The 12,278-nt window shown below is 35.3% G+C and overlaps 1 protein-coding gene across 1 annotated transcript in view; it reads left to right on the top strand.

Annotated features, from left to right (window-relative positions):
- Nucleotides 1-12,278, top strand: part of ROBO2 (roundabout guidance receptor 2) — a 599,260-nt gene that overhangs the window by 57,894 nt on the left and 529,088 nt on the right. The window contains exons 3-4 of the mRNA XM_042954335.1: nucleotides 5,416-5,476; nucleotides 7,601-7,954. Coding sequence (XP_042810269.1) covers nucleotides 5,416-5,476; nucleotides 7,601-7,954 — 415 coding nt within the window. The remainder of the gene's footprint in view (nucleotides 1-5,415; nucleotides 5,477-7,600; nucleotides 7,955-12,278) is intronic.

The raw sequence follows: 12,278 nt of genomic DNA on the forward strand, positions 1-12,278 counted from the left end.
TTAATTTAAACTTATTTTTAACATGGTACTGCTGTGCTTCCAGAAGGAATGAGAATCTTATAAATTTATTTAATTCATTGCCAAATCAGGTCATCTCCTGAGAGAGTTTTACTAAGGTTAAATGGATAAAACAGTTTTTGTGTTTCCTGAATATTGACTTGCTCACCACATCCTATCATATATAGGACTTATGTGGGGGGGAAAATGATCTGTTTCCCCCCTCCCTCATAAAGGAAGTATACTAGAATTTATTCATCATGAAGAATTCAAGGATAGAAAAGTTACAAGGACAGACTTGATGGAGTGATCAATTCCATTTCATTACAAATTATGTTAGCTCACTAATCAGTGTGGATGGAGTTTATAGTGGCACTGGGATATGTTGCTTTCCATGGAGAAAATTTTGATAGGATTTATTTTCGCAAAATAGAAAGCAGTAACAACTCATTTTGAAATCTAGTATAAAGGAATCAACCTGGTCTAGCTAAAATTTACCTTGCAGAAAAACATTAATGCAAGAATGGCCTCAGAAAACATCAACTCTTAGCATTGTGATTAGGGTTTTAAGGAGGAAATATTGGGGGGGGGGGATCTTTGTTTATAGAAGAGAAAAAAAATAAGGTGCTCACTACATGTCCTGGTAGTCTATGTGTAATTTCTTTTCATCATCCAAACTGGCTGATGAGTCATTTGGTATTCTGATTTGCACCTGGTAAAGTGAAGCATAAATATTTGCTGGTTAATAACCCATATCCCTTTTTCCTTCCACAATGACCTCCTCCTCAATGTGATGGGTCAGGAAACCTTGATTTTTTTCATGTAGCACTATGCACCTCTCTGAGGGAGGGAAAACTTCAGGAAGTATCTCTGGTCACATTCAAAATTTGAGTAATCAGAAAGAACCTTGCTGGCTTAGTCTTACTAGGGTTTTTTTTTTTTTTTTTTTGAAAATATTCATAACTGTCTTAATGCTTTGTTAAAGGTCAAAATCAGCCTTAGCTTGACAATAGCCAGACCTCCAGGATCCTGTAAGTCTTCTTTAACATATGAAATTCCTTTAGAGACTTCCTTTATCTCTACCTGCATACCCCCAACTTAAACATATATAATCAGTCACTCCTCACAATCAGAGTGCAGCTCTTTCTGCCCAAGTGTCCTATCCCTATGCTTTAATAAAGGTACTTTTTGCACACACAAAAAAGAAAACAACAACAGCAAAACACATGGTTATTATTAACTAGGAGATAGTACTGTGTCTGTTTTTAGGAAAAAAAACAACAACAACAGATGCTGCACAGAAATTTGGCTGGAGGGAGTGTATTTGCCAAGAATTTCTTCTGCCTTTTAAAAAAACATCAGAAAAGTTTGTGTTGTTTAACTTGACCAGATATGACTATATAGTGAAAAGTATAGCTTTCACTATGAGTGAAATATGAGTGAAAAGTAAAGCTTAGTTCAAGGAAATACTATACTCTAAGTGAACAATGAGGAAGGAGCAGTTTACCTCTGAAATGAAATCAACAAGTGTTCTTCTAGGTGCTTTATTCTCTTTTATTATACTGTGTAATTGAAGTCACTCTAAAAACAAAAGTTACTCTAGCACTCACTGAGTAATATATATTTAAATAAATATATATTAAATATATTTATAAATATATTTATGAGTTAGGATTTTATACTTCTACTCCAACTCTCTAACATTTGAAGAGCAAATAAATTACTCTGTTTTTTTATTAAATATTTTACCAACGATCATTTCAAAATCATTGTTTGAGAATCCCTGAGAAGCAGAAAAAATCCATTATGTAATTTTGGGTGCTTAGAACCTCATTCAAAGATGCTTCTGCATGCACCTGACTAATTTGTTGCCAGGTATAAGTCATGACTTTCCAGACCAGTTTAGACCAGGTCAGAGGGCATGACCTTCTCCTGGTCAGCATGCCAAAAATGACTGTCTTAGACCTCTTCCATTTGTAACTTCTGACGCTTCTTGTTCACTGTGGGGACCAAGAATCTGCATTTTAAGGAGATATCCCGGGTAATGCTGATGCTGGTAGTCTGAATTATGTTTTGAAAACCAAGAGAAATGTGATTAGAGGCATCTATCTGACTCATTTCAGTCAAACTTAGAGGAGGGTTTTGGAATTAGGGTAGTTGTAATGTGCGTTCTTTACTTATTCTTACATCCAGTTTTTAAGAATCCTGAATATTTTGGATTAAAGGTCTTAAGTTCTAATTCTGTATCTGTTAGCTCTTTAATTATGAACAAGTCACTTGGCTGTTTTATAGTTTACTTTCATGGTTAGCAACAATAAACATTTGGATGTTCATCTTTAAGTCCCTGTGACTATTTTCTGTTTGTTTGTTTGTTTGTTTGTTTTTAATAAGAGATGAAGAAAGTTGAATAAAATGCTTTTAATTATAACTTGACTGGGGTGCCTGGGTAGTTCTGTTGGTTAAGCATCCGACTTCAGCTCAGGTCGTGATTTCAGTTCGTGGGTTCGAGCCCTGTGTTGGGCTCTGTGTTGATGCCTAGTTCAGATTCTGTGTCTCCTTTTCTCTGCCCTTCCCCTGCTCATGTTCTCTCTCTCTCTATCTCAAAAATAAATAAGCATTAAAAATTTAAAAAAAAAACCACTTGACTTTGTGAATGTCCTATTAATAATTGAAATAAAAAGGTGTCTAGACTTGCTGCAAGAAAAGTTAGAATTGCAGGTAAATCTGATATTTTGCTTAGCCGATCTGTTCATATAAGAATCCCAAATAATTACATGAGCAATATTAACACTGCAGTCAAAGTTGTTTTTTTTTTCCCATCTGAAATCTGGAGAAAACAGTTTTATGATCCTATATAAAAGAAATATAAGTGAAAAAATTAGTTATTAATGGAAAGTGACAAACAGGTACTCTAAAGCAGATTGGCAAACTTTTTCTGTAAAGTATCAGCAGATATTTCCAACGTTTTAGGCCACATGAGGTCTCTTTCCTCTTCTACCTTCTTTTTAATTGTTCCTCCTTCTCCTTAGTCTTCTAACAACACTAAAAATGTAAAAAACGTTCTTAGGGGAGGGCCATGCAAAAACTGGTTACAACAGTGCTTCTCAAACTTTGCCTGCAGAGGCATCCCTGAGGGGGTGCAGATTTTGATTGTGTAGGTCCTGGGTTGGGCTTGGAGTCCTGTATTTTCCAATTTGCCTTTGGATGTCAAAGTTCGACAGTTTTCAGGACACTTCATGTAAAGTACAGCCCCCTCTACTGTTCAGTTTTGAATCCCCATTAAGTTTGGCTGACAACTCAGCTGTCTTTTTTTTTTTTTTTAAATGAAATAATTGGGTTATTTGGCCCAATAATGTAGCATACCTAGTAGTTTAGTGGTCCTTCCTAATTTTAAAGACCCAGACCTCTTTGCAAATTTGATGAAATCTTTGGTCCCCTCACGATTCTCCTGTTCTGCCCACACATGAGTACCCATTTTTGTACAATTTTAAAGAATTCACTACCTACCTAAAGCTTATCTATCTTAAGGTCACTGCTATATTGCATAATGTCTGAATTTAAGGGAGTTCAGAATTAATCCCCTCAGTTTTAATAACATCTTAAAATTTAGATATATTTCTGTAGATCTACATGTCTGCATTTATTTGTGTATCTATCAACCTATATGGTGAAACCTTTCAGCTTTATTTTATGCCCTGTTGGATATTGCTGACCTGATGATTATATTTCAAAACAAGAATTATAAATGAAGATATAACCTAATTGTTGGCATGGGTGAACATGAATTCTTACCCCTTATGTTAAGCTTGTTCACAATGCCTTACCCATGACTTTTTAGAAATTGCTTTATTGAAATAATTTATATGCCACATAACTCACCTATTTAAAGTGTGCAATATAATAGCTTTTATTATTATCACGGAGTTGTGCAACCATCACCGTAATCAGTTTTAGAATATTTCATCACCTCTAGTCTACGGCCATACCACCCTGAACGCGCCCGATCTCGTCTGATCTCGGAAGAATATTTCATCACCTCCAAAAGATACCCTTGATACCCCTTCACATCCAACTCCTATTCCCCACCCTAGATAATGACAAACCTGCATTGTGTGTCTATTTTCCTCTTCTGGACATTTCATATAAATGGTGTCATGTAATATATGGCCTTTTGTGATAAGCTTCTTTCACTTAGTATAATGATTTTAAGGTTCATCCATGTTGTAGTGTGTATAAGGACTTCATTCTTTCCTCACTGCTGAATAATATACCATTATGTGGATGTACAACATGTATTAGTCAGTTGATGGACATTTGGGTTCTCTCTTTTTTTTTGTTATTATGAAGAATGCTGTTATGAACATTACATTAGACTCATGTGCAAGTTTTTGTGTGGCTATAAGGTTTCCTTTCTCTTGAGTTATATCCCCAGAAGTCGAATTGTTTGGTCATATGTTAATTCCAAAATTTTTGAGAAAATCTAGAATATTATCCGAAGTGGCTGCACCATTTTACTTTCCCACCAGCAATGTATGAGGCTTTCAGATTTTCCACATCCCTGGCGATACTTGTTATTTTACTTTTTTTTTTCATTATTGCCATTCTTCTGGGTGTGAAGTATGTCTCACTGGAGATTTTGATTTACATTTCCCTAGTAGTTAATGATGTCAAGAATCTTTTCATGTGCTTATTGGCCATTTGTCTGGCTTTGTTTGCAAAATATCTATTTCAAATCCTTTGCTTATTTTAAAATTTGGTTATTTGCATTTTTTTTGCATTTTTTTATTATCCTATGAGTTCTTTATATTCTAGGTATAAGTCCCCTATCAGCTATATGATTTGCAGATATTTTCTTTCTGATTCTGTGGGTTGTCTTTTCATTCTTTTGATTCCCACCCCCCCCCCCCCCCAAGCACAAATATTTAAATCCAATGAGTCCAATTTATCTGTTTGATTTGTTGCATGTGCTTTTGGTGTCCAAGAAAGTTTTCCTTAACTCACGGTCATGAAAATTTGCTCTTGTAATTTCTTCTAATGGATAGTTTTACCTCCTCCATTTAGATTGTAGATGTCTTTTTGAAGTTTTTATAACAGTGGGAATACAATGACTAGAAGAATATCCAAGGGTGACAACACCAGATTAGGTTTACATGTGCTAGAGTGATTAATGGGTAAAATTCTCTGAGGGCTTATTGGACATGCTGGATTCTAGGTGTAATTGCTAAGGGGGCTAGATATTTTGCCTTTTTTTCCTTTTATAAGTCCATTATTTTCTATTTTATTTAATAAGTATTTGTGTATTTCAGGTTCTTTGCAGGCCTTCTCTGGGCCAACTGCCAAATAAGGTGGGGAACTATTTGATAAAGTGAAGAGCACTCTAATAACATGGATGATTGACTTGCTTTGTTTTAATAACAGATCAACTTTGACATAGGGGGGCTGCAGATAAGTGCACGTGGCAAATTAGAGAACAAGAAAGGTATCTAAACAAGGTGATTGTAGCCTATATGCCTGTTACATGAAGAGTAAGATTAACTGTTGTTCCATTTTAGGATCAGATTGTATGGCTCTGAGACCAGATCTTTACATTTGGGAATATGTTACTGATTTGCCACTGTGATTAGACATTCATATTTAAATACTTTGAGATCTTTTCTGATTGTTTCTTTTAAAATACATCTTTTTATATTCTTGAAATTCCTCATTTGCTTTTGTGATCCAGTATTTTCAATATATATATATAACCTTCTTTGTTATTGTGATGCACAAGGTGATTACCTGTCCATATTTATATGCTTTGGGTTTTTTTAGTGCTTTAAAAAAAAATAAATTCTGACCTTTGTACTCTTTTGCTTTAGGTACCCAGCACTTGTAATGTTTAAGTTCCTTCTTGGATCTGATGAGATAACAAATTGTATTCAACAACCTTGGGAAGTTAATATTTCTCAGATTTATTTATTTTTGAAGCTGAAATGTGCTAATATTAGATGATTGGTTGGAAAATGTTAAAACTTGTATCTAGACTATCATTATGACCTCACACATGGTTATTTTTTTAAGTTTATTTATTTATTTTGAGAGAGAGAGCACTAGCAGGGGAAAGGCACAAAGAGGGTGAGAATCCCAAGCAGGCTTCACAGTGTCAGCACAGAGCCTGATATGGGGCTCGCTCTCACGAACCAAGAGATCATGACCTGGGCTGAAATCAAGAGTCTGACACTTAACTGACTGAGCCACCCAGGCACCCCAACTGACACGGTTATCTCTTTCACCATCTCTGTTAGATTTATGCGCAAGAGCTGGTAAGACCCTTTCACAAATAATGGCCAGTGACACCTTATAAACTAAAAATATATAAAACAACACATTATGAAAATTTTGATCTCAAAATACCAACAGGTTGTTTTCTTCCTATTCTTTCTACCACTTAATGGCTCCCCTTTCATTGTACTTACAAGGAAGTCATTGGTGCCTACAACTCTTCCTGACTCTATGGTGAGATAGCATATTCTATCAAGGGTTATTTTATGGTATGCCTCTGTCTTCTTTTTTCTACCTTCAGCATCATTTCTCAAAGTCAAGTTCTTTTTATTGTTCTCCAGAATAGTTAAGTAACTTTCTCCTTTTGCCTCCATTGCTCTTTATCTTTTATAGTGCGCACCAAAACTATCTAATACAGATAGTCATGTCACTGCCCCCTCAAAATCTGTTAGCCATATAGAATGAAGATCACAATCCTTAGCATGTTATTTAAAGCCCTTTTTTTCTGGGCTCCAAAACTACCCTTCACCCCCACCTGCCATATCAATTTCCTCCCTGATTATGAAATATATTATTTATGCATATACTCTCATGTTCTCATGTTGTTTCTTCAATTTGAATGTCTTTTCCCCTCTATTTACATAGTTTTATTCTTTACAGCTCAATTAAATGTCACCTTTTCAGGGGAGGCCTCATTATAATCCAGTTAAAGTTAACATTTCTTTTTCTACTCTCTTCCCATAATGCATTTCTTGGACCTCCATGCAACATTTATTTTATTTTAATATAATGATTTATACTTGAATTCCTCAGTCATATATCCCTGAGTTCAAATCCTGCCTCATCAGCTTATTTCCTCTACATTTCTGGGAAATTGATGTCATTTCCTGAGATGCTTCCTTATCTGTTAAATTGAGTTAATATTTGTATATAATTTGTGGGTTATCTTTTTATGTTAAATCTGATGACACAATGCCAGTATGATACACTGCATTGTATATTCTAGATACTTGCCCACTTGGCTTTGTCCCCCAGTAGACAGTAATCACTTCAAGGATAGGAGATCGATCTTACTCTTCTTAGCACCCAACAGAAAATCTCATATTCTCTTTTACTTTGCTTGTCACAATTCATGGAAAATTTAAACCTAACTCATTAGAATTAACATATTAATTCAATGGTATATTGTCACATTCTGCAAAGGAGTGGCGACGACTTAGGAGCTGCATCAAGAACCAAAGAATGAAGCATGAATAAAATAGTAATAAGGGCATTTTGAATAATTGGGGATTTCAATGTGAACATAAGCCAAACGGGAGCTATAGATAAGGAAATGTTAAAGCTTGTCTTCATTCTGTCCTGTTTGTAGGATCTCGTCTTCGCCAGGAAGACTTCCCCCCACGGATTGTGGAGCACCCTTCAGATGTCATTGTCTCTAAGGGAGAGCCCACCACTTTGAACTGTAAGGCAGAGGGCCGGCCAACGCCCACCATTGAGTGGTACAAGGATGGTGAGCGGGTGGAGACTGACAAGGATGATCCCCGGTCTCACAGGATGCTTCTGCCCAGCGGATCCTTATTCTTCTTGCGCATTGTACACGGGCGCAGAAGCAAACCTGATGAAGGAAGCTACGTTTGTGTTGCAAGGAACTATCTCGGTGAAGCAGTGAGTCGAAATGCATCTCTGGAAGTGGCATGTAAGTAAACACAATGAATCTTATAAATGGCGTGCACTTTAACTTTGATTTATTTTTAGTAAGCTTTGATTTGTCCCTGTGGCTACTTAATACCTAAAGAAGAAAAGTCAACACACTGTGCATAATTTTACTTTGCCTTCTCCAAAGAGCTGGTCAAAATAATGTCAAGCTATGGTATTACAGTAAATTTATTTATATTGAATCAAAGTGGAAATTATGCTTTTACATTAAAGCAAAGTGGCAATGATGCTGATATTTAAAATTGGAATTATTAATGAAAGATATAATCAAGTATTAAAGTCAGCCATTTATTTATTTATTTAAAAAAACTTTTTAAAATGTTTTTATTTATTTTTGAGACAGAGAGAGACAGAACATGAGCAGGGGAGGGGCAGAGAGAGAGGGAAACACAGAATCTGAAGCAGGATCCAGGCTCTGAGCTGTCAGCACAGAGCCTGACGTGGGACTTGAACTCACAGACTGTGAGATCATGACCTGAGCTGAAGTCGGATGCTTAACCGACTGAGCCACCCAGGTGCCCGTAAAGTCAGCTATTTTAAAATGTAAAATTTATGTCTAATGTGGCCTCAAATATAGGGCATATTCAGTATTTTATACCTGTTTGTGTTACTTATCTATATATAACGTATTATGTTATATTATATTATATTATATTATTAGTATTGCTAAATCTAACTTTTAACAAATGACCTTAAAAAGAATATACTCCCTAGATTATATTAACTCTTTTATTACTTCCAGTCTGAACTCAGGAATCACTACCCTAGGTGTGTAGGGTAGAATACAGGAACAATAACAACAACTCTATTTGTTTATTTTTTCTACCAACAAAACTCATCAGAGAAGAAACCTGGTTTTTATAAGGACAAAATGTTTATACATGGAAGGGTCTTGTTCAGTCTTGGGAGTCGGCAATAGTTAAAGGGTTGACCTCTGGCACTTAAAAAAAAAAAAAAATATATATATATATATATATTTATTTATTCATCAGATAGCCCGAATAGCATTAGTAAGTCAAGAGGTCAATGCTTTGCATCTATGTGAACATTGCCTTCATAAGTTCATACATTATTTTCCAGAATATATTAAAATACATGATAGATTTGTTTATTATTATTATTATTATTATTATTATTATTATTATTATTATTATGGTTTATAGGTAAGGATCAAATTTGTGTCCTAATTTAAACAGTACCATGAAATTTTGATATTAGCTATTCTGTGGAAAGATTTTATCTGGAATTGATCATTAATAAGATGGTAACAATTGGATGTAAAAAGTTTACTCTTCACCTTTCTGGTTGTACCAGTAGGTCTTCATAGATAAGAAAATTGAGATGCTTCAAGATGCACGAGACTTATTTATGTAGCTGGGAAGGGAGTGCAAAATAATAGCTCAACGTCTCATGTCTGTAATTAAACTTGGTAGTTATACTCATGTGCAACATGGTATCAAACTGGATTGGGAAACTTGCATATATGTGTGTTGCAATTCTCTAGAATATGTCAGCTTTACACAGGGAAGCATCTTTTAGTAAATAAAATCATAGGATTTCTTCTTCAGCTACCTAGATGAAAGCTTTTGTTCTTAAGTGTCTGAACTTTTGATTTACAGTTTGTACCAGGAAATCTGAAACACACTAATGCTTGAAATGTGTATGTCCAATAGGAAAGGCTACAAGAATTCTAAAACCCAAATTTGTTTTGTGAAGTACTTTGCGATAGGGGCATTAGAACCTTAGCTAGCAATGCTATTTTGCACAAGGTCCCAGGTAATTTCATTTTTATAATTGACTTCAAAAAGGAGCTAAATTAGATGCAGCTTAGTGAGATTTGAAATGTACACACAAAAACCTCAAAAATAAATATTCCTGACTCTTCTATTTTTATTTTGAAATATCTTATTCCTGGAATTTTTCAAACGCATTGAAATATTTCAATGTCAAATTCCATTGATTTCCCCCCCCACCACCTCCCTTTATAGGAAATGTTATCGGCATTATTCTCCCATTTTATAGATAAAATGAAGCCCGTGATGGTTAAGTGACGAAGACTTAGGCAATAAGTTAATGGAGATTTGAAGACCAGATCCTGATTAGTCTAATTTTAATTTTAGGGAATTGTGCCATATTTGGGAAAACACTCTAATTGAAATTTGGCCTACTCCACAAATAGCAATAAAGAATTTTTAATTAAAATGTTTTTTTTTAATTTTATCTACTCAGCAACAAATATCTGTTTTTAATCTTCAACTAATTTTTCTTCTTAATATTAAAGTTTATCTAAATTGCCAGTCATTTTATTGTTGGGCAGCTATAAACATTTTTTTCCCCTGAACCTTAGCTTTGTTAAAATTCTTCCCTACATGCATTCATCTTGTGTTTTTATTTAATCTAAAGATTGCTCGCTTTCCTACTTGTGTCATTAATAATCAATCACACTTGTTTTAGGAGGAAAATTTTAAACCATGATTTTCTTCTTTTGTAATGTGACAGTAGCACTTTTTATTTTTAAATCAATGAGCTTTGAGAAATTCTAAAAATACTTTTTGACCTAGAGAGGAAAACAAGAAGGCTTCTAAATTGGATTGAGCTAGTGAATAAAATTCTTTCTTCTAATGCCGTGTCAACAGTTCATGCCATTTGAGGCAACACAAGATCAAATAATACCCATTTATATGCTACTCATCTCTTTCACATTAGATCATCAGTCATCTGTCTTTCCTTATGTGTTTCATAAAATGTATTAATATGGAAATTTGGGTCAAAGCATTGTGGTGTTTCAGTATTATTTGCTACCAAGGTATATATTTTTAAATAAAATGATACAACAATAGTGATAGATGAGGTACATGTTTGGCCTTCATAATTTAGAACACTTAACCTAAATGCTCAATTATGACACATCTCTTTTTCATCCAGTAAAGGAAAGAATGGAAGCCCAGCAACACTGTGTATGAGAACTATAGGTAGCTTGAAAGATTGGTGAGCACCATAAGTTGGGAAAGTAGATTTTTTTAGTTACGTAAAACAATCCTTGAAAGAGAATTAAAAATTGGGTTAAGGAGATGATGATTGAAGTCAGAGATGAGTCCATAAGTTGTCAAATCATTCAGAAAAGAGTATATATCAGATTTTGAACTGAAAATAGCAGTGAGGATTGAAAGAAGGAAATAGAATCAGTCATATTTAGAAATTATAAGGCATATCACTTTATGGTCAGTTTAGGGATTCAGGGGATACGAGATGATTCCCAGTGGTTGCTTCTTTGGTTTTTTGTTTGTTTTTGTTTCTGTTGAGGGACTAGGTCTATACTGCTACATCCGTAGGGGTGGCGGGTACAGGAGAGAAGAAACAACTGAAATGGGAATAGGAGATTGAGGTGAGCTTTGGCTGTATTGTTTGACATACCAATGAGACCTCAAGGTAAACATATCTCATGTTCCATTAAAAAGGGAATTTCTAGAATTGAGAAGAGAGGTCTTTACCACATAGAAGGTAAAGTGATGAGAGGAGAAAAAGAAGTAGACATGACTGCCCAGGCAGGCTGTGGTCAGGGATGGTTAATAAGGGCTGAGGTCACTCCTGTTGCTTGGAACCCCCATATTTAATGGTGGACAAAGGAAAGAAGTACTGGATCAGGAGGTGCTGAGAGGTATCAGCGTGATGACGTATGGGGAGTGAAGGGACAAGAAAAGGAAACAATTTTAAGAAAGAAAAAGTATTTTGCAATGCAAATGTCATGTGATGGTTGAATAAAAAGTACCTGTGGGCTCTAGGAGTGGAAAGTGAACACGTCAGCTGAAGAATGAATCAGCAGTGGAATTGGGGTGGCAAATGCTGCCATTCTCCCAAGAATTTAGCTGTGAGTGGATTGTGAGGGAACTAGAGCAAGGTATCTAGGTCTCTGCACTATTGCCATTTGGGGTTGGATAATTCTTTGTTGTGGGGCTGTGCTCTGCATTGCAGGATGTTTAACAGCACCTCTGGCCTTTGCCTAGGAGATGGCAATAAGACCTGCTCCCCCCCCCACAGCCCCCCGTCCCAGTTGTGACAACCAAAAATGTCTCTGGACTGCCAATTGTCCCTTGAGGGGTCAAAATCAGTTGAGAATTACTGATCTCTGGTATCTAGGTGATTAAGAGTATACGGATAAGTAGCAAACTTGTTACAACTTTTATTATGAAAAGATTATTGATTAAAAAATACTGAAATGTTTGGACTCTCTTTGCTTCGCCTTGATTTTCATTTTTCATTTCAAAAATCTTGGTTTCTGCTGTCAGATGAAATGTGCAATTTTA

The sequence above is a fragment of the Panthera leo genome, chromosome C2 (assembly GCF_018350215.1).
Source record: "Panthera leo isolate Ple1 chromosome C2, P.leo_Ple1_pat1.1, whole genome shotgun sequence".
NCBI classification, from domain to species: domain Eukaryota; kingdom Metazoa; phylum Chordata; class Mammalia; order Carnivora; family Felidae; genus Panthera; species Panthera leo.